Source organism: Gracilinanus agilis, chromosome 1 (assembly GCF_016433145.1).
Source record: "Gracilinanus agilis isolate LMUSP501 chromosome 1, AgileGrace, whole genome shotgun sequence".
In the NCBI taxonomy this organism is placed as follows: Eukaryota; Metazoa; Chordata; class Mammalia; order Didelphimorphia; family Didelphidae; genus Gracilinanus; species Gracilinanus agilis.
In genome coordinates, this window is record NC_058130.1 from 713,309,298 (window position 1) to 713,331,384 (window position 22,087).

Sequence of the window (22,087 nt, forward strand, 5' to 3'; positions counted from 1 at the left end):
GAGAGAGAGAGAGAGAGAGAGAGAGAGAGAGAGAGAGAGAGAGAGAGAAGGAGAGGGAGAGGAGGAGGACAATGATGATGAGGATAAGGAGAGAGATTTGAGTGAAAGCCCCTATAAGGAAAGACTGTATGATCTTGGAGGCTTTAACTTTATCCTTCCCAGAAGGGAGGAAAGAGTAGAAATGAGTGAATACAAGTCAGCCATTATTGCTCTCCATAGTATCAACTATTGGTTAGATGAGCATAAAAGGATTTGGAGCTGGAAGGGGTCTTTAAGGATTATGTAGTGTCTCTCTCTCTCTCTCTCTCTCTCTCTCTCTCTCTCTCTCTCTCTCTCTCTCTCTCTCTCTCTCATTTGGGGGGGGGGGGATTGAGTACCCAAAAGGAGATCGGAACTTATCTGAAGTCAGCCAGAGCTATTTATTCAAATCTTGGTCTCCTGAAAAGTACCTTCCATTTTACCACATAGCCATCTCAGACTCTTTTTTTTCACTCTCACTATGCCCCCCAACCTTGTTCATCCTTGGAAAAGTAGTCGCTATCTCTATTCCCCAAGGGTAGGAAAGAAGTATCTTACATATTTCTATATCTCTCATCTCTCTCTCTATGGCACGTAAGGATTTATGAAGTACTTTTCTTCATGATAACCTGTTGAAGTATGAGCTAGCACGAGGACTCTGTTGGCTCCATTTGATCCTTAAGCTCAAATTTTCAAAAATTCTTTTCAAAAAAGAAGCTCAAAGGGTATAGAAATTTGCCAGGCTTACTTAGATAGCAAGCAATGGCATCCAGATTCAAACCCAGGTTCTCATTCTTCATGACTGGCACTTGTCCAAATGCCTAAAGCTATTCATTATCTTACTGGGAAAGATGTTTAGTGAGATAACTTGTCCACAGACACAAAATAAATCAAGGGTTGATGACAGGATTAGGATCCAGTTCTCTCCTCCCCAAGGTTATCATTTATTCCATGGGACATTTATTCCTCCATTCCATGATATCATTTATTCCTAGGACGGTGATGACGAACCTTTTAGAGACCGAGTGCCCAAACTGCAACCCTCGTGCAGCCTGTGAGCCCCCTGCCTTATCCCTGAGAGGAGGCAGGGAAGCGCTCCCATTGGGCTGCTGGGCAGAGGGGCAGGTGATGGGAGAAATGTCCTCAGGCAGGCGTGGAGATGGGGAGGGGGGAAGCAGCCCCCTCCGGCACACGTACCATAGGTTCGCCAGCACGGCCCTAGGCTGTCTTCTGATCATTCTGATCAAGAATTGAAGAAGAAAATGAATCCTGGGGTCTCAGAAGTGGAAGGGATCAAAGCTCTCACTTTGTAGAGGAATAAGCAGGCTCAGAGAAGGGCACAGTGACTGGAGGACACAAAGAGTTAGTGGCAGGGCCAGGACCAACCCGTGGGGATTTTACCCATTTCCTCACTAATCTTGGTATTTTAGGGGACCGGTAACTGATTCTTGGAGGACGGGGTCTGTTCCTGGCCATTGCCTGACTTTACTGCAGAGAATTAGAGATATTTTTCTCCCAGCCCTCCTCCCTTTTACCTCATGGAGGTCCCCAAGAAATGACAACTGCTGGCAGTGCTGAGGTTACAGGCTGTCTTGAAGGTTCAGCATCTTGGGGCCCTGGGCCTCCATTGGGGGTGGGGGAGGGCTCCAGCTTTACTGCAGACTGTCAATGACGGAGCAGCATTTGGCAAAGATGTTTTCTGCAGCATCTTCTGCCAGGATCTGAAGGAGGTGGTGCATGTGGAGAAAGGTCAGATCTAGGCTCAGGGGAGGAGGTGGGTTCTACCCTTGTCCTTACTTCCCCAAGTACATTGCTACCATCATACTCGCACCTCCCCTCACCCCCCAATGGAGATTGCAGAGCTGGAAGGAAATTCAGATCTCTACCACTTATTTTTCAGATGAGGAAACTAAGACCCAGAAACAATCTCAAGGTTACAGGGGTGGAGTAAATGAGAGGAAGGATTTGAATCTCAGTCCCCTGACTCTAAATCCAGTACCTATCAACTATATCCCTATTTTCTGCTTTAAGGAAATCTGACATATAAAAATGCTACTTCCTTCAGCATCATTAGTATCAAAATCAGGAACTGTTTCCATTTTTTAAGATGGAAAAATCAGGTCTTTGGAAGAGGAAGTCCCAGAAGGCAGGAGCAGTGAAGGAAAGTTGCAAATAGATAAATCTTAGCTTGAGCTAATAAAAAACTGCCACAACACTAGAGATGTTTATCCAGAGATAGAATGGGGTGCCTAGACTAGTCATTCATGCCTCAATAATAATTGACAATAATCATACTAATAATGTTTATATAGCAAATTAACTATGTGCGAGGCACTGTTTTAAGTGCTTTGTGATGATTATCATTTGATCTTCACACATCAGCCCTAGAGGTGGGTGTTATAACAGATGAGGAAACCATGGCAAACACAATTAAGTGACTTTTCTTCTAGAGGTCTTCAAGCAAAGCCTGGGTGGCATTTTTCAAGTTAGTTGAGTTGAAAAGAGGTTGAACTGGACCTGAAGGGCCCTTCCAATTTAAACGTTATGACCTATACTCTTGGAGCTGGCAGGGATCTTAGGTTCCAGAATGTGGAATTTTAAGAGTTGGGGGAAGCTTAGATCATAGAACATAAAAGGTCAGAGCTCAGAGGGAACTTGGACATCATTCAGCTCAACCCTCTTATTTCACAAAACTGAAATGAAAAACTTCCAAGAAGGGAAATGATTTGATCAAGGTCATATATACCAAGTGGCAGAGCCAGAAATGGACCCAGTATTGGTTTTTTGTTTGTGTGCTTTTCCCCTCTGCTGCTACTCAAACCCTCCTGTAAATGTGAACTGATACTCTTCCTTTTCTTCCACCCCCTAATGCTTGGGGCTAATGTATTGTTAACTCTCATTTCAACTCCCCTATAAAAATGGGAAGAAACTGAGTTTAGGCACATATGAACACTTACATTCCGGAGAAGGTTTTTCTGCTGGTAGAAAGCCAAGATGGGCTCAGAAAGGGTGTAATGGGTCTCTAGCCTCTGCCGTACAATGTTTTCAGCATCATCCTCTCGTTGTCCTTCGTGGCCTCGATGTAATACTCGGTGAATCATGGTTTCCGTGGAGCAGTCGAAGACAATGACAATATTGGGGGAGCGACCCATCTGGGGAGGCAAGAGAAAAGCTGCAAAGGTGCATTATGGGTCCCCGTCTCCCTCTCCAATCTCAGAGAGGCACTGACTAAGGGAGCAGGACGGGCAGAGCTGGGAGCAGTTCATAAAAATGGCAAACAAATTTTGGCTCGATATCAGGAGCAACTTCCTAAGAATCGGAGCTGTCCCTAAGAAAAATGGTTTGCCATGCTCTGACAGATCAATGGTTCCTGCCACTGGTGGTTTTCAAGAAGAGTGGACGATCATATTTTGAGATGTTAGATTGAGTATCCCTACTCACGTACAGGTTAGTCTACTTATATCTATAAAAACAGTGGTAATGATGAATAACTTTTTTTAATGCTTTACACTGTGTCAAGCTCTTTACAGTTATCATCTCATTTGATCCTTACAACAACCCTGGAAGCTAAGGGCTATTATTGTCCTCAATTTACAGATGGGGGAAACTGAGGCAAGCAACAGGCTAAATGATTTGCTCAGGGTCACATGGCTAGTAAATGTCTGAGGCTGGATTTGAACTCAGGTCTTCCTGGCATCATCTCAAATATCTGAGGGTTTTACTGCTGTTTTTTTTTTTTCTAACTCTGACACTTTCTGTGAATGTCATAAGAAGAGTAGTCAATTTGTTGGTTCAAATCTCAGATCAATAATTCACAAATCACTTGGTTCTCTTGTCCCTAAAAGAGGGAACTCAATTAAAGTAGATGATTTAAAGTCCCTTCCAGCTCTAAATCCCGAATCCCAAATCTCTATATAGAGGAAGGTGAGGAAGGCAGAGTCATGTCATGATCAAGCTTGATGACCCCCCCCTTCATACACTGAACCCCAAGCATTGGGCAGGCTTTGTTGCAAAGGAAAGAACCTGGGCAAGTTCCAATTCTGCTCCTTTCTAGCCCTGTTGACTTCTCTCTGGGCTTCAGTTTCCCCATTTGTAAAGTGAGAACATTGAGCTAAATGACCTCTTAGTCTTCTTCTACCTCAAAAACCTATGAAACAACATATGCCTGGATGACCTTTAGTGAGTCACCTCTACATTCCGGGCTCTGGTTTTCTGCCTTTAAAATGGGGATACCTTCCTGTCAAAGTCCTGTTGTGAGGAAAATGCTCCAAAAACAGCAGAACACTATACAAAGATGAGCTGTTGTTATTGCTAGAATAACTAACTAACAATAACAATTCACATTACAAATATGAACTAGTATTAATGTTGTTCCATCAAAATTCAAGCTTCTATAGCAGCTTACAAACTTATTTATAACAATTCTGTGTGATAATCTTATGTTATCTCTGTGTCCACTTTTACAGAGGGGGGGACTGATGTTTGAAGAAACTAAGTGGGGCAGCTAGGTGTGCAGTGGATAGAGCACCAGACCTGGAATCAGGATGACCCTGGGTTCAAATTTGACCTCAGATACTTCCTAGATGTGTGGCTCTGGTCAAGTCACTTAACTCTGATTGCCTACCTAGCCTTTGCTGTTCTGTCTTAGAACTGATATTAAGACAGAAAAGGAGGGGTTTAGAAAAGAAAGGAAGGAAGAAATTAAGCAACTTGCCTAAGGTTTTATGCTTTACCTTTTAAAAAAAAATTTATTACAAGAGATATATTTGGAAATACAAGTGCTATAAAAATGAAAGCTATCTTTTTTTTTTTTTTTTTAATATTTCAAGATTATGTAGCTAGGAAGGGTCAGAGCTTGGTTCAACTCTTGGTCTTTTAAGTCGAAGACCAGTGCTCTAAACCAGTTTTCTCCTTCAGAAACTCAATCCAAATTTATTGAATTTTGCATTTATTATTTTTATAGAATTAAACTTTAAGGCTAAAGCATCAAGTTCAATGGGCTCATTTTATGGAAAACTGAGCCAGGGAGGCAGAAGGCAGCTTACCTAAGGTCACCCAGGGAGTAAGAGAGGTGGAATCTGAACCTTGACTCTAAATCCAGTGATCTTTCTAGTATGGCCTCTCCAAAGATGACCTTTCTCTCTCTAGTTTCTATTCATTCAGCAAAACATTCTCTGCTCCCTCTGCCAATCCCTCTTAATTCTCAGGCCTTCCCCCGTTGAAGACATCCTATTTATCCTGTGCATAGCTTGCTTGTGCCTATTTGTTTGCATGTTGTCTCCGCCTCCATTTAGATTATGAACTCCTTGAGAGCAAGGATGGTCTTTTGCCATTTCTTTGGGTCTTTGGCATCTTGCAGTGCAGTGTCTGGCAAGCTGGAAGATGCTTAATAAATACTGCTGGAGGACTCCAAAGAATAAGGGAGTCTTTCAGTTTTAGGACTCCCTGTTCTTTGACATGAAACAGTAAGATTCTGCCCTGGTTGTGTCTGCAGGGTTTGGTTCAGGTCCTCAGTCATTTGCATAAACTGCCCCTTCTTTACACTCTGGCTCCTGTCCCAGAGCTGTTCAGCCCTGGGATCTCTCTGGAATGAGGAAGGATTGAGGGAGATGTCCAGATGACGCATTCCATAGGTTGAGTAGAAGGAATCAGGAATCCAAAGCCTTGGGAGGAAATTGGGGCTCCCTGGGATTTTCTCAGTTGTTAATAAGGCCAGAGGAGGGGACATGGGTGGGGGGGTGGGGAGGACAGGGTTGGAGGAGAGGGTTGAACGGGCAAGGTTGGGGAGGAAACAGGACACTTACAATCCGTTCAAACTCCTGGGCTTGGCTGAGTTCCCGGGGGAATCCGTCTATGAGAAAGCCCTTGCTCTCAGGCCGGGACAACATGTTGTCACTCACCATGTCCAGAATCACACCCTGTTGGGGCAGAAGTTGGGGATTAGTTGGTTCAGACATGGTCTTGCACTAATTTGCTACGGTGTCCTTGGGAGAGTCACTAGCCTTTTCTGTGCCTTGATAGTCTGGGAACCACATAGTGTTTACAGTTTAAGAAATCATCTAGTCCAAATCCTTCATTTTGCAAAGCTGGAAACGGAGACTTAGTCCCCCAGGTAGTGAGCGCCAGCGTCATCAATCAAACCCAAGTCACTGGACTGCTCCACACCCAAGTGCTCTTTCCACAGCGGCTTTGGTCTTATTTGTAAAGTGAGCAAGTTGGTTTTCCACCCTATACAGTTAGTTGCCCAAGGTTAAGGCTACAGTCACCCAAATCTGTGAAATGGGTACACCCTCCCATTTCATGGACCTCTCCTGGGCAAGGATCTGGGCTGTGAAGGCAGAACTGAGGGAGAGCAGAATGAGTCAGGTGGGTCCTCACCGTGGGCACCAGCAGGCCCTTCAGCATGATGTCCCGGATCTGCTGGCCCCGGACAGTGGCCTGATTTGCCTCCTTCCTCAATAGCTCCCCAAGGCCCACATGACAGAAGCCATACTTGGCTGCCATGTTCTCACACTGTGTCCCCTTGCCACAACCTGGTCCCCCAATTACGAAGATGATCCGGTGGGACTTGAGAAGATCTGGTGAGGGAGGAGGAAGAATGTAAGTTGGCATGTGTTCGCAGTTGGCATATGTCTGTGCAAGCGTACAGTTGTGCTTGCGAACATTGTGTGTGCAGGTGTGCGCTTTTGTTATGGAGTCACAGGATTTAGAGCTGGCAAGGGCTTAGAGGCCATATAATCTAATCCCTTCACTTCGAGGTTGAGAAAACCAAGGCCCCAGAAAGGGAAAGAAACTTTCCCAAGTATTTGAACCCAGGTTTTCTGATTTCGAGTCTGACTGTTTCTACCCACCTTTGAGTGCCTTGATATTTTTGCCAATATGCACCTGCTGGTGTATGTTGGTTCCTGATGACAAGTAAGGAGAACCCCTAAAGCGAGAGAGTGGAGGGCTCCAAACTATGTTTTCCCAACTCAAAGTCTTTTTTCTCTCCCTCCCTCTCCCCCTCTCTCAAGGGAAAGGACTCTCTTTCTGCCTGGGTCCCAGCCCCCTTTGTCTCTGCCACTGGAAATGGATAGGGTTCTGGCTCTGGGACTAGGTGTGGGAATTCTGGGCTCCCAGGAGGACTCCTAGAGATTTACCCTTCTGCTGAGGCCTCAGGGATTTTCCCACCTGGGGCAGTTTGGATTGGCATCTGCCCATCTTCTTCTTAGCCCTGAGGGCTTAGTGACCCTGCCCACCAACTTCTCCCTCCTGGGCCTTGAATTTCCAGACCCCCTTTTGCCCTAGCCCACCCTTTCTCCCCCTTTACCCTCCCTCCCCTGCTCCCCCAGCTTTCTGATGTCATAAGGAACTCTGGGGCCCCCACTATTGCCCTTAACCTTGGGTGGGGAGGGAAAAGGAGGTGTAATGGGGTCAGGAAAAAGAGTAGCATTGGACTCATGAAAACATACACAGATCTGAAAGAAATCTTAGAGATAATTTAATCCAAGAATTCTTAACCCAATTTGTCTCAAGGACCCACCTTTTTGGACAGTCTGGAAAGGTCTATGGATCTCTTCTGAAAAATATTTTTAAATTCATAAAATTTTAAAAATATAAAGGAAACCAATTATATTGAAATGCAGATTACCAAAATAGTTTTTAGAAGTTCTTGAGCTCTGGGTTAAGAACTCCTAATCTGAGGTCTAGCTAATCAAAGAAATTTACCTAAGCCCAAGAATACACAATTTACTATGGAGTCGAGTCTGGAGTCTAAGCCAGGTCTTTTGGTTTCAATTCCAGTGCTCTGTCTACCATGTTTCTTCATCCAAAGTGTGGTCTCCTCTGCATTCAGTGCCCTTGAAGAGAGAAAATGAATTTCCATGCTCCTCCATATTCAGGTTCATCCAAGTCTCCATGAAATCTGGGCTGTAAGTAGAGGTTTATTTTGGTTTTACTAATAGAATCGTAGAAATAATTACAGAAGATATAAAAAAAGTAGACTGAGGAAAACAGCTGTGGCTCCTCTCTACACCGCTATTGCTGCTGGACACCATGGTATGTAATTGTTTCTGTCTCTGTTCCTGCCTGACTTCTCAAATATCTTCATATCCCTGAAATTTATAAAACCTTTCGCCATATTTCTCTCAGGCGTTAATTGGGAAATACCTTTTTAACAGGCTTGAGAAATGTTCCTCCAGTGTTCTAATAACAGAGAGCTTACTGCTCTCAGGGGAAACCCATTCCACAGCCAGATAGCTCTCATAATTGGGTGGTGAGGTAGATAGAATCCTGGGCCTGAAGTCAGGAAAAGAAAGCTTATCTTCCTGAGTTCAAATTTGACCTCAGCCACTTAGCAGCTGGATGACCTTGGACAAGTCACTTAACCCTGTTTGCCTGAGATTCCTCATCTGTAAAATGAGCTAGAGAAGAAAATGGCAAACTACTTCAATATCTTTGCTAAAAAATCCCAAATAGGGTCATGAAGAGTTGAACATGACTGAAAAAACAATGAAACCACATTATTAGGAAGACTTTCCTTACATTCAGCCTTAATCTGCCTCTCTACAACACCTTTCCCCTACCTATCTCCAGCCCTCAACTCCCATATATTGTTCCTAATTTGTAGGAAACTTAAAGACAGAGGGGAATGGTCAGGGAGGTAATCTGTAGGCAAATCTCAGAGGGGATGGAATCAAGTGTACAAGTATTAAGACTGGCTTTGTCAAGAAAAGCCACTTCATCAGAGAGGAGAGGAAAGAATAGATTGGAGGATGGGTGGAGTCAGTGTGTTGAGATATAAAATATGGAAGAGAGATCTTAAGGAGAATGGTCTCTATTTTCTTAATAAAGTATGAAGTGAAGTCCTCATATGATGTGAAGATGTGGGGATGGATGCTATGGAAAGCTTAAGGAGAGAAAAGGTTTAGAGCAATCTCTGGGAAGCAAGATGGAAAATTAGAGAGCATTATTAAAAGGATTGTCTTGCTGCAGGGAGGACCCACATGAAATCACGCAACATAAATTTGCAGTGTACTCAGTAAATTCAGTTGTATGACTTCTAGTGCCCTTCAGTCTCACTGGTGGTGGATCTGTGAACTGGGTTCCATCATTCCAGTAAAACTTTTTCGAATTTTGCAAGAAAACTCATTAAATTGTTCATGCCCTTAGACCCCAGGATCAAGAAATAAAAACCTTTCAGTAGAGGGTACAGTGTGGGATGTTACATACACCGCCAGTCCTTATGCCAATCTTTATTATGTTCAAATGTTTTTTAAGGGAGAGCTCTTTTGGAGTGGAGAGGGTAAGAAATGACTGTGATATAAAACCAAAAAGCTTTAATAAACTTAAAACTTAAGTTTAGATCAATATGTTATAGCCTATAAGATCTTGAATCATGACTACTGTCCAAAAAGTTTACTGTCCCTTCTAGCTTTGTGTCATTTGTAAATGTGATAAACATGCCCCCTATGCTTTTTTTCTAAGTAACTGGTAAAAAAAATATTCAACAGTGGGGCAGCTGGGCAGCTCAGTGGATTAAGAATCAGGCCTAAAGACTAGAGGGTCCTAGGTTCAAATTTGACCTCAGATACTTCCTACCTGTGTGACCCTGGGCAAGTCACTTAACTCCCATTGCCTAGCCCTCACCACTTTCTGGCCTAGTACTGATTCTAAGGCAGAAGGTAAGGGCTTTAAAAAAAATATTCAACACTACAGGGTCAAACATTGGTAAGGCAGAATGTTGAGAGAATGCCTTCTGAGCTGATCAGGAGTTACTATCATTACTTTTTCAGGCCAACTATTCACCTCACTCTACCATTGCTAATCGACATCCATTTTTCTTTTCCATAAGGGTAATATGACACATGGTGTGTGTTAGTTACACATTTTGTGGTGCCACCAAACCTATGCCCATCCACCCTGGTTCTTTGCCCTGTAGGCCGAAACCCACAGAGAAGCGGACAGTCGTGTAATTAATTAGCAATCAAAGAAGTATATAATTCACAAAGGAATGCATAATGAGATGCTGCTGCATTCTGTCCACCAGCCCAGGCGAGTTTCAGACAGGGTCTCTACTCAATGGTTATTTGAGAGACCCCTTTCTGAGAAGGCTGAGAAAAGTTGGGTACCTTCACTAACCAGCTTTACAATTCGGTTTAAGAGAATTCTCTTTATCTGGGGCTCTGCCTTGATCCTGTGACTAGGAAACTCTCTGTAATCCAACTGACTCTTTGTATTATAATTTCATGTTATATCCTCCTGATCATTTCTCAAAGTGGAAAACTCCTAACTACATTCTCCTTTCTCTGTGTGATAAAAGGATTAGGAGCAGGAATTATGAAACCTGGGACTTTTCAGAAGTGTGAAGCCTCTACCATTTAAGGTAGGGAAACTAATCTTCTCTACATTTCACTAGCTAATATGGCTCCTAGAAACTTGTGATTTAAGTGCCCTGCAAACCGTCTCTGTTTCAACTCAGACTCTTTTTGGCAGCACTAATCCTTCATATTTCTAGAAAGCAGCTTGTACCTATTTTTTTAAGTTAAATTTTTTTCCAGATTAAATCTTGGTACAATTTTCACTAATTGTTTTCTGACATTTTTTGAACCATGTTCTCCCTCCCTCCCACCCCTTCCCCTTCCCCAAGATGGCAGTTAATAGGATATAGGTTGTACATATGTTATTACACAATATGTATTTCCAAGTTGATCATGTTGTGAAAGAAGACATATCAAAATTAGAGAAAAATTTGTGGAGGAAATAAAGTGAAGAATGGCATGTTTCAATCTCCATTTAGACTCTATCAGTTATTTCTATAGCAGTGAATAGGTTTTTTGTTTTTTTTTTTTTTGTTTTTTTTTTGGTCATGGGTTTCTTAGTGTTGTCCTGAATCCTTAAATGGCTGATAATAATTGAATCATTTACAGCTGATCATTTTACTTTATTACTGTTACTGTATACAACTTTCTCCTGTTCTGCTTACTTCACTTTGTATCACTATAAGTCTTGCTAGGGTTTTTTTTTTTTTTTTGTAATGATCATCTTGTTTGCCATTTCTCATGGTGCAAATAGTATTCAGTTATATTCAGTCTCAGATCATAATTGCCACCCGTGCTTTTTTTAAAATTTTAAACTTTGGCTGAAGCATAGTAGAGTCTGTTCTAGCTCCTTACCTTTATTCTCTGTGGTCTTCATGCTTTAAATGTGTTTCCTGTAGACAGTATATTATGTGATTCTGATTTTAATCCACTCTACTATCCTCTTCTTTTTTCTGGGTAAGTTCATCCCATTCACATTCAAAGTTATGATTATTGTGTGTGTGTCTCTCTCTCCTTTCAACTTTTTCCTGTTCAGATATTTTTGTTTGATTACCAACTTCACAAATTCATCTTCCCTTCTGTCCATCCACCCCTTTTGTTCCCCCTCTCTTCCTTACTTCCCTATTAGAGCAGTAATGGGCAACCTTTTGAGCTTGGTGTGTCAAAATTTGCCAAAAAACTGAGCATAACTCAGGTGGTGTGTCACTTCGAGAAAAAACACCATAATTTCGTGATATTTATAGTTTAAATAACAAAAATGTATAATTGTAATATATAACTGTATTTAATAAACCAAAACAGGTAAATTAATATAGGTAGAATTGTCATCTATAGTGCACAGAGTGTCTACACTACACTGCAGCAAATGTTTCATCCTTAGCACGAAGTCTCATACTTCTCTGTCACGTGTCATCGAAAATAGCTATGCGTGTCAGTGGTTTGCCATCACTGCTATAGAGTAAGATGAGTTTCTATAGCTAACTATGTGTGGATGTTATTCCTGCTTTGTGCCAATTCTAATGAGAGTAAGGTTCAAGCATAGCCTACCAACCCACCCCATCTTCCCCTCTGATATATTCTTATAAGCCTTCTTGTGTGAGATAATTTACCTCCAATTTCCTCTCCTTTTCACTTTTCCCAGGGTATTCTGCTTTCTTATTCTTTGATTTTGTTTTACTGTTTTTTTTTTTTGCATACCTATCATCCAATCATATTCAAATGACTCTGTTTTCTATGTGTGCTCCTCTTCACTGCCCTAAGAGTAAGTTTTTAAGTCTCTTCCATACCTTAAGTATCCTAAGTTATTTAGGTACCTTAGATACTTCAAATATCAGATATAGTATCTTAGTTAACACCTTATGTAATAATTCAATTAGTTCTACTCCATCCTTTACCTTGATTACCCTAAGTATCTTAAGTTCCTTAAGTATCTCTTGTATCATAGATATCTTAAGTATCCTAGTTAATACTTTCTCCTATGAGAATAAGATCAGTTTAACCCAGTTGAATTTCCTTGACTTTTTTTCCTTTTCCTTTCCTTTTTACCTTTTTGTGTTTCTCTTGAACATCAAATTTTCTTCCTAGTTCTGGTCTTTTCCTTAGGAATGCCTAGAACTTTATTTCTTCCCCTGGAATATTATGCTTAATTTTGTTGAGTAGGTGATTCTTGCTTGTGGTCCTAGATACTTTGCCTTGCAGAATATCATATTCCTGCCTTTCAGTCTGTTATTAGTTAATATAGAAACTGCTAGGTTCTGTGTAAACCTGACTGTGGCTCTCTGACACCTGAATTGTTTGCTTGAACCTATTTGTCTGGACCTCAGTTCTTGTGCAAATTCAGTCTTAGAAGATTGAGGTTGAGGCCATAGCTGCAATGGGTACCAGTGGGACCAAAAATGTCAGTCTGAGCATAACAACCAGTTGTTCCCTGGGGGTGACATGGCTTATAGGTCACATTGTTCTTGTCTTTCTGCCTTCTATCTCAGACTTGAAGCAGGAGTTCAAAATTTATATCAGTGGTACAGTTGCTTGAATTTGGAAGTTTGGAGGGGTTAGTAAGTCAACAAAAATTTGTTGAATGTCTACTATATTTCTGGCACTATGTAAAAGTCTATCAGATGTTAGTACTAAAACCCACCTAAATGCCATTTGCTTTTTTAGAGGCAGAGGAGCCACCAAGAAAAATGGAGCAGGTCAGAGTTTCTGTGATGATCAGCAGTAGAATCCAACCTGTGAGTGGAAACATCATTTCCAGTCTAGGCAAAATAGGAAGACTTAGTCTCCCCTCAGTGAAAGGCAATTCTTGGTTCTCTTTGAGTTCACACTTGTGAAAAGGGAATCCTTTATTCTCTTTGCCTAGTTGGAGTTAAAATTTTAGTTAACAACTCAAGTACCCCTACTTAGTACTTCACTAGATTGTGAGGACAGGATTAACTCTCCTTTGTCTACCTTTTTTTTTTTTTTTTTAAACCCTTGTACTTCAGTGTATTGTCTCATAGGTGGAAGAGTGGTAAGGGTGGGCAATGGGGGTCAAGTGACTTGCCCAGGGTCACACAGCTGGGAAGTGGCTGAGGACAGATTTGAACCTAGGACCTCCTGTCTCTAGGCCTGGCTCTCACTCCACTGAGCTACCCAGCTGCCTTTTGTCTACCTTTTGATCGAATCAATACAGGCTTGAATTAGGTGGAGGAGTTTACAAACCACTTAGTGAATTCACACCTTAATTGATGCTAGGTGAGAAGCCAGTAAGATATTTGGAGAGTTCCCCCCTTTTTTACCAACTCAAAGAGCCAGAAACTTTAAGAGTTCACACACTCAGAAACATGTGAATCCAAAGGTGACAACTCAGACATTTTGGAAACTGTGATTGGCCCCTGTGAGAAGGGGGAGGGACAGGAAACCACCATAAAAGCCATGAAAATCCCTGAGCAGTGAGTCTGGTGAAGTTGACTCTAGTGGAGAGTGTCTCCTGGAGACAGTCTTTGAGGGAACTTCACTGGAGACTGTGACTTGGATTGTGGCATCAACTTGGATTCTGATTCTTGGACTCCTTCTTGGGTGAGTGAAAAGGGCCGACTACTTTCCTAGTTTCCTAAGAGACTAGCTTCCATCTTGGAGGAGGCCTCCTAGTTACTCACTACTGGCTCTCCTGGCTAAGGACTATTACAGGTATTTTTTCTAACCTCTCTCACATTTCTCTACTTTATTGTTTCCACTCTATTTTGTAAATAAACTTATAATAAAACCAGCTACCACATTATTTCACATAATTTAAGTCCAATCACTAAATTTAAACCTTACAATCTCCTTACCTCTCCCCACCAAAACCCCAACCATCTGGCTATTTTATTGGATTGCAATATTAATATGAATGAACAATGTGGTATGGCAGCAAAAAAAAAAAAAAAAAGCTAATTTCATCTTGGGCTGCTTGGAGAGATGAGCAACTCTCCCAAATAAGGTGACTGACTACATCTAAAATGTTGTGTTTGGATCCAGGTACCACATTTTAGAAAGGGTACTGATGAGCTGGCAGTGATCCAGGGGGGAAGCAGTATGCTTGGTTGAAATAACTGGGGATTTCTAGCTAACAGAAGAAAAAATGGATTCCATACCTGACTATTTGAAGGGTTGTTACTTGGAAGAAGGGGAAGCATCGTTGAGGCAAATTAAAGCTTGCTGTAAAGAAAAACTTCCTAACATCGATGCAAAAGTTGCTTGGGCTGCTTCCCTTTGCAAGCAGCAGCTCTTGCTACCTCTGGAGGTTTTCAAGAAGCGGCTTGTCACAACTTGTGCCGCAGAGAGGGTTGGAACAGACCCCGTTAAGGTCTGTACCAGCTTTGAGAGTTGGATGTCGTTGCTGTTCTAGGAAGGGAGCCTGGGCAGCAGTTGCTAAGGCCCCCCAGTTGCTATGGCAATGAGAACGATTTCAATGATTGAAAAAAGTGTGCGTATGTGCCTGCGCACAGGGCTCAGTGGTTTGCCCAAGGAGCCTTAAAGACTACGAATCCTAAGGTGCACCGCGCTGGCACGAGGATCCGGCGAGGGCCCGTATAAAGCACGAAGACAGGGAATGCCAGGGTTGGTTTAGCGGAAGCAGAAAATTTGTAGATTCATAAAGCCCGAATGGCTCACCAAGTGGGAGCGTGGTGCGAGGGGGCTGGGGTATCCTGCTCACCGACAAACCGAGAGCCTGGTAAGGGAGTAGAACAAGGTAGAGGCCATTCAGTCGAAAAAAGGGGCTGGGCCCATGGGAGACGTAAAATATTTGCCTCGACTAGGAAGTGCGTCATCGCTCATTGGGTGGAGTGAGCGAGACCCGTCCCCTTCTGCCGCGAATGGTTGTCAAGACGACGACGCGAGAAGTTTAACTTCCGGGTCAGGCCGCAGCGCCTGCTGGGACTCAAAGCTTATACCGGTGTCGGTGGTGACGGCGGTTCTTCCTTATTTTAGATAGGAGTCCGGTCAACTTCACAATCTGAACGGGGCTCGGTCAGAAGATCAGAGGCTGGACTGTGTGACGACTCTCGTCCTTTCACGCGTCCACGCGGCGGACTCATCTTTGGGAACCATGACGACTCTGGTCAGTGAGTGGGAACAACTTGAGGGCACCCCTGTTCTATGCGGGCCTCTTGTGTCTGCGCGTGCAAGAATGTGTGGGCTAGTTTGTGAGAGGTGTGTGTGTGTGTGTGTATGTGTGTGTTCTGTTTTCGCCTGTGTGTCTATGCGCATATAAGAGTTTGTGAGTTGTTTATGAGGAGGTGTGTGATTTGGAGTGGCTTGGACCCACACACCTGTCAGCTGCCTGTGTCCCTGCGTGCAAGACTCAGTGCACTTATTCCTGTGTATGTATCCATTAGCAAGTATTTATTAAGCACCCACTATGTGCTAAACACTGTGCTAAACCCTAGAAAGGGAAAACAGTCTCTGTTCTTAAGGAACTCACATCCTGATTGAGAAGACACCATGCAGATAACTTTGCATAATTCTATATTGGGGATCCCCACAGATGCTCTATTAGTTTGTCTGCAATTCTCTGCCAATGAGTCAGTTTTTATGAGTGTGCCTCATGATTTATATGCCCCCGTGTATGCCAGTGGCTAGGGATGTGAGCCCATGCCAGTATTTCTATAACTCCTCTGTCCTTGTCCTTTTACACTTGTGTTTTTGACTGTGAATATGTGAACATGTACAGCCTTGCGTTTTAAAGTGTTTCCATACTCTTGTCTAATTCCCTATGACTGTTTCTCTCTCCAGGGGACCAGTAGCCAGACTGTGACTGAATATGTTGTTCGAGTCCCTAAGTGAGTTCTTTTGGGATGGGATGGGATGGGGTGATGTGATGTGATGTAGGGGAGTATCCAAACCCCAGGCCCAACTTTTTTGTGTCCCCACCTTCAGCCTTTCCTGGCCTGCTGACAGCTCTGTTCTTGCAGGAATAACCTCAAGAGGTACAATATCATGGCTTTCAATGCAGCTGACAAAGTCAACTTCTCTACCTGGCACCAGGTAAGTCTTGTGCCCTGGCATTAGGCAGGAACCTTAAGAAAAAGGCTTAAGTCTGGGTCAGATAGTTGGGGTTGTTGGCTTCTAGGCTCAGGGGTAGAAGGCCTGCATAGCAGAGGAGAGAGCACCTCATTTGTTGGTTTCTCATTCATATATAAGGCATCTTTTGTGTGCTTAGCCTGTGACATAAGAGAAATATAAGAAGATTCTTGATACCTCTTAAATACCAGATAAATGTATAACCAAGTGTTAGGTTGGGAAGCTCAGATAGACAGGACTATATAGATCATAGGGATCTATGCTCAGTAAAGATTTTTTGAAGAAGGCAGGGCTTGAGCCAAGCTTTGGACAACAGAGATGAGTAGTATGAAGCTGGGCAGGTTAACTTAGCTGGAGTCTGGGGGAGGGGAGGTAAGATGTCCCCCCACCAACAATGTTTGTTAGGGCCTTTGGGATGAAGTTGTTTCCTACATGTCAGGCCAAGATGGAACGAGATCTGAGCAACAAGAAGATCTATCAGGAAGAAGAGATGCCAGAATCTGGGGCTGGCAGCGAGTTTAATCGAAAGCTCCGGGATGAAGCCAGGAGGAAGAAGTATGGCATCATTCTCAAGGCCTTCAAGGCTGAGGACCAGCCCTGGCTGCTCAAAGTCAATGGCAAAACGGGCAGGAGGTGAGTGGTCCTCTTGGAGACCCCCAGTTTATGCTTTTCACCCTCTGTTGCTGGCTTGTCCCAGGGCTTCTTTTTGTGCTTCTTGGAAGGGAAACAAGGGCATGGAGCATTCTGCATGCTTTGGTAGGGGAAAAACATAAGAGCAGAAAAGGCCCCAGGTCCCAGGGAGCTTGTGGTCTGTCTGAGGCTTGGAGCCAAGGCATCTGTTGCATTTCTGTTCCTGCTGAACTGCATCCAGACCTTGCGAGGGGAGCAGGCCCTGGATGAGTGATGAGGACCTGGCCAGTGACAAGGTCTTTGTCCCCTTTTGGCTGCTGCAGGTTCAAGGGAGTAAAGAAGGGAGGTGTGACAGAAAACACGTCCTACTACATCTTCACCCAGTGCCCTGATGGGGCTTTTGAAGCCTTCCCTGTGCACAACTGGTACAACTTCACTCCTCTGGCCCGGCACCGGACCCTCACTGCAGAGGAGGCTGAGGAAGAATGGGAAAGGTGAAAGGAGGAAGGAAGGGGCATTGGTCAGTCACCAAGCAGCCTGTTTTACTGACACTGTCCTGAGGGCTGGGTGGAAAAAGAGTGGGAAAGGCAAGCCCTGCCCTCAGAGGAGGAGGGTACATTCTTATACTAGGCTGGGGGGGGACAACAACATGTCAACCCCTGGGTACATATGAGGTCTCTCCAGAGTGGATGAAGGTTAGCTCTGGGTCTGAACAGGAAGCTTGCTGCCCCCAGCTGTCCTCTCCTCTCAGCCTTTGCATAATGCTAGTTTTGTACCTCACTGATGACTCCTGGCTTTGGGAGAGAGAATTGCTCAGACAGGGAGACCCACACATGAGCAGTGAAGGGAAGGCGGAGAGATCTGAGCTGGGCACGGTCAGTCAAGGAAGGCTTCCTGGACAAAGGGCATTGCCCATCACGTACCCCCTCTTTTGTAGGAGGAACAAAGTCCTGAACCACTTCAGCATCATGCAGCAGCGCAGGTTGAAGGACCAGGATCACGATGAGGACGAAGACGAGCACAAAGAGAAGAAGAGCAGGAAGAAGTCGAGTGAGCTCCGCATCCATGACTTGGAGGATGACCTAGAGATGAGCTCAGATGACAGCAATGGCAGTGGGGAGGAGGGTAAGGATGTGGGGCTGGGCTGGGGCACGCAGGCCCCCAGAGGATCAGTGGCTAGAACAGTGTAGGCCCTGACCTCCTCCCTGTCTCCCCAGGGGAGAAGGTCTCCAAGACCAAGAAGAAGGCGGCTTCCTCCAGGGGCGGCAAGAAGAAGAAGAAGAAGGGCTCTGATGACGAGGCCTTTGAGGATAGTGACGATGGGGACTTTGAGGGCCAGGAGGTAGACTACATGTCAGATGGCTCCAGGTAAGGGAGTCAGGCCAACCTCACTCCTTCCTCTGAGTCCTGGAGCTGAAGCCAGAACCTGCTCACCTGTAGCCTGTTCTTTCCCTTACAGCAGCTCCCAGGAAGAGGTAGTAGGGAAGCCCAAGGTGGTCCAGCAGGAGGAAGAGGGCCCTAAAGGTAGGTGTGAGCCTGAGAGGAAGCTCTCACTCTGTCTCCCCTGGTAAGAGCAGGCTCTCCAGCTCAGTCCACTTCAGCCAGTCCTGGCCAAGGGCCCCCCAGTAGCCTTGGCCCTGCCACATTCTACCTGGGGGAGAGAACCTGCACCAGGGAGGTGCAAAGCATTTGTGATCCCAGTTGTGTTGTGATAATATCGCGATCACAGATAATCATTGTGACCAGAAAAGGTCTCAGATAGGAAGGGTCACTGGAACAGAGGTTTGGACAGAGCCAGGCATTCCAAGATGCAGGTCAGGCAGAGGAAGCCTGGCCTGTGTGGTGACCTGTTCCAAGGCCCAGATGTGGGAGAAGAAGGGGTGTTGTGGATAAGACCAAGAGGGAGGCCAGGTCAGCTGTGGCTTCTTGAGCCAAGGGGTCACACGGGCATTCCTGTGGTTTGGGGATAGCAGTTTGGCACTTCTAGAGGATGGCCAGGAGAGGAGAGATTAGAGGCCAGGAGGCCATTGCTGTAGTTGTAGTGAGACATGAGGGTCTGAAGGAGGAGAGGTAGAGTGGACAAGACTTGACAGGTGAGTGGATGTGAGAGGTGAGGGAGAGGAAAGAGTGGAAGGGAACAGAAGCTTGCAAACCTGAGAGGGCTTGAACTCTGAAATAGGGAAAGCAAATAGGGGGAAAAACAAAACACAGAAGTGAAAGAAACAGGGAAGTTAGGATGGGCTTTGGGGGAAGGTGAGGAGTTCTGCTTGGCCATGCTGAGAAGCAAATGCCACATCCAGCTGCGGTTAACAGTGAAGACTTCATGGAGACCTGTGTGAGAGCTCCCAGAGTCGGGCCTCTGGAGAGGCTGAGAATGGAGGGATGGGTGAGGAAGTGGAGGTAGTGTGCCGAGGTAGTGAGTGTGCCGGGCTTCTTCTCTGAGGGAGGCTGCAAAAGGGAGCAGAGATGCAGGCCTGGAGCTGGAGAGGATGGTGGGGGCCAGTGAAGGTGTCTTAAGATCTGACAGGTCAGGAGGGGCTGAGGGCACTGGCACCAGCAGAGATCTCTTGTTGCCCTCCCAGGCATCGATGAAGAAAGTGAGAGCAGTGAAGAGAGTGAGGAGGAGAAGCCAGCAGAGGAGGAGGAGAAGGAGGAGGAAGACAAGAAGGCCCCTACTCCCCAGGAGAAGAAGCGCAGGAAAGGTGAGTGGATTGGGGGAGAAGGAATTTGCCTGGCATTCAAGGCCTTCAGTGGTGTGGCCCTGAAGCTGCCTCTCCAGCCCTTGGTTCTTCCTCTCTGCTGAGCTGGGCCACCTCAGCATCCCTGCAGATGCCCCGCACTCACTGCTGCCCTTGAGCTCTCAGTCAGAGCTCGTGTTCTCCCTGAGCTGCATGGCAAAATGCCTTTTCCTCTCAGCCTTGTCTTTGGAGGGCCCCCGAGGTCCTTCTGCTTCCCCAAACCCTCCCTCGAGGGGCTCCTGCTCCCGGCAGCCTGCACCCCCTCTGTACTGCCCCCACTTTTACCCCCGGCCACGGGATATGGCTATTCCTTGGGAACACTCCGGATCACTGTTCACGTGCCCGTCTGGGGCTGGCACTAGGCCAGTGGCTCCCGAGGCCCGAGCCCAGGTGAGCCGTTTCTGCCCGTGTCCAGGCTGGCACGGACAGTGTTTGTTGGGAGGGGAGGCCAGGCTCGGAGGTCTCAGGCTTCTCTCTGCCCCGAAGGAGACAGCAGTGAGGAGTCTGACACCTCCGAGGAGAGCGACATCGACAACGAGGCGTCCTCGGCCCTCTTCATGACCAAGAAGAAGACGCCCCCCAAGAGGGAGAGGAAGGCCTCAGGCAGCAGCTCCAGGGGAGACAGCCGTCCGAGTACGCCCAGCGTGGACAGCGGCTGCACGTCCTCCACGCTGCGGGCAGCTGCCAGCAAGCTGGAGCAAGGTGAGATGGGGCGGCCCAGGCCTGTGCCCCCCGCTGGGGCTGCTTCTGCCCCGCGCTGGGGCTGCTTCTGCCCCCCTTTGCCTCTTCTCAGCCCCTGCCATTTCCTCCTTTCCAGGCACGTTGCCTGCTTTTCTCTCCTCTCCCCTGAGTGCAGAGGCTGAGGCCCAGGTACCCGGGACAGACCCAGCAGGTCCCGGATCTTCCCTGCCCTGGTGCCATCTCTAGCATGGGGGGCACGAGGGGCACGTGCCTACCCCAGGCTGGCGAGAGGCCCACCATACTCTGCTGCTGCCTGTTGTTGGGTTCAGCTTGGGGGCCACATTGACAAGGGGGGCCCCGAGAGGAGCACGGCCAGGGTGCTGCAGGTGTGGGGGAGCCTCCAGGACATACCGGGAGAACCCCAAGAGGTTCCGTCAGTGGCAGGGCTGGCTTTTGGCTCCGCAGCCTCTCATTCCAAATTGGCCCCCAGAGCGGGGCCCAAGAAGCACTTTGGAGGCTTCTGAAGAGGGAATCCTGTCCGGGGGGAGACCCGGCCAGTCTCTGCAGCCTCCCGCTGACGCCGTGCTCTCCGTTTCCTGTAGGGAAGCGCCAGATGGGCCCCAGTGACACACCTGCCGCCAAGCGCCTGCGCTTAGATGCCGGGCCCCAGAGCATCTCGGGGAAATCCACTCCGCAGCCCCAGTCTGGCAAGTCCACCCCGAGCAGCGGGTGAGTGAGCAGCGAGGGCTGGGGCTGGGCCCGGGGCTGGGGCCGGGGGGAGGTGGCTGCCAGAGCCTCAGCCCCAACCTGCTGTCCTTTGTACAGTGACGTGCAGGTGACGGAGGATGCTGTGAGGCGCTACCTGACCCGCAAGCCCATGACCACCAAAGACCTGCTCAAGAAGTTCCAGACCAAGAAGACGGGGCTGAGCAGCGACCAGACAGTCAACGTGCTGGCCCAGATCTTGAAGCGCCTCAACCCCGAGCGCAAGATGATCAACGACAAGATGCACTTCTCCCTCAAGGAGTGACGCCGCGGCCTGGGGTGCAGGACACCCCCAGACTCACCCTGCCGCCGAGGCTTGCAGGGGCAAATAAAAGCTACTTTCGGTTTTCCCTCTGCCTCTGCGTGACTTCTTTGCTTGGGGAGACCAGGACCCACGGGCTCATGGGGGCCCGAGAGGCCACGTGCCCCTGACTTTACAGATGGGGAAACTGAGACCCAGGCAGGGAAAGGGCCGGCCCAGTGTCTGAGCCTTGGGACCTTCAGCCCCCTGCTTTTCCTTATCCTCACAGGGATCTCCTTCCAGCCAAGGGACTTAGCCTTGAGCCCAGGTGTGGAAACTTTCCTGCCTGTGTTCTGATCCCTCCTGTCCCAGGCTGTACTTGGCTGCTGCTGGGAATGTCTGGCATGTCAGGCTAATTCTTGGGAAATGCTTGGTATTCCCAGGAGGAGACTCCTATTCCCCTTCTCTTCACCCACCCCCTAAGTGGGCACATCCAGGAGGAAGTGGACTCTTCTGAACCCCCGTCACACCTTTGCCTCAGCCCCCCTTAACACAGGCCCTGCTTTCAGGAACTGGGGTTACAAGCTTGGCTCTTCCTAGTAAGGGAGCCCTGAAAGGTCAGAGGGGATCCCCAGCCTTCCTAGACTTCCTCCCTCAGTCACTTGTGGAAG

General features: G+C 46.5%; 2 protein-coding genes across 4 annotated transcripts; one reads left to right on the plus strand and one right to left on the minus strand.

The window, feature by feature from the left end:
• Positions 1 to 1,658: 1,658 nt before the first annotated feature.
• On the minus strand, positions 1,659 to 7,882 carry LOC123232117 (adenylate kinase isoenzyme 1). Its single transcript, XM_044658473.1, has 5 exons — positions 7,813 to 7,882; positions 6,397 to 6,596; positions 5,823 to 5,936; positions 2,976 to 3,170; positions 1,659 to 1,739 (listed from the first exon to the last, which is right to left on the minus strand). The coding sequence occupies exons 1-5, from the start codon at positions 7,880 to 7,882 to the stop codon at positions 1,671 to 1,673; spliced, it is 648 nt and encodes a 215-aa protein (XP_044514408.1). The 3' UTR covers positions 1,659 to 1,670.
• A 7,375-nt stretch (positions 7,883 to 15,257) lies between these two features.
• Positions 15,258 to 21,525, plus strand: GTF2F1 (general transcription factor IIF subunit 1). 3 transcript variants are annotated; one of them, XM_044658475.1, is made up of 12 exons: positions 15,258 to 15,399; positions 16,074 to 16,120; positions 16,253 to 16,325; positions 16,801 to 16,994; positions 17,315 to 17,485; positions 17,929 to 18,116; positions 18,209 to 18,359; positions 18,451 to 18,515; positions 19,574 to 19,693; positions 20,219 to 20,431; positions 21,013 to 21,139; positions 21,236 to 21,525. In XM_044658475.1, exons 1-12 carry the CDS (start codon positions 15,388 to 15,390, stop codon positions 21,438 to 21,440), a joined length of 1,566 nt encoding a protein of 521 aa, XP_044514410.1. In that variant the 5' UTR covers positions 15,258 to 15,387; the 3' UTR covers positions 21,441 to 21,525. The 3 variants fall into 3 exon arrangements, with proteins under 3 accessions (XP_044514410.1, XP_044514409.1, XP_044514411.1); XM_044658474.1 differs by having other exon boundaries at positions 15,261 to 15,399; positions 20,216 to 20,431; XM_044658476.1 differs by lacking the exons at positions 15,258 to 15,399; positions 16,074 to 16,120; positions 16,253 to 16,325 and having other exon boundaries at positions 16,791 to 16,994; positions 20,216 to 20,431.
• Positions 21,526 to 22,087: the final 562 nt, after the last annotated feature.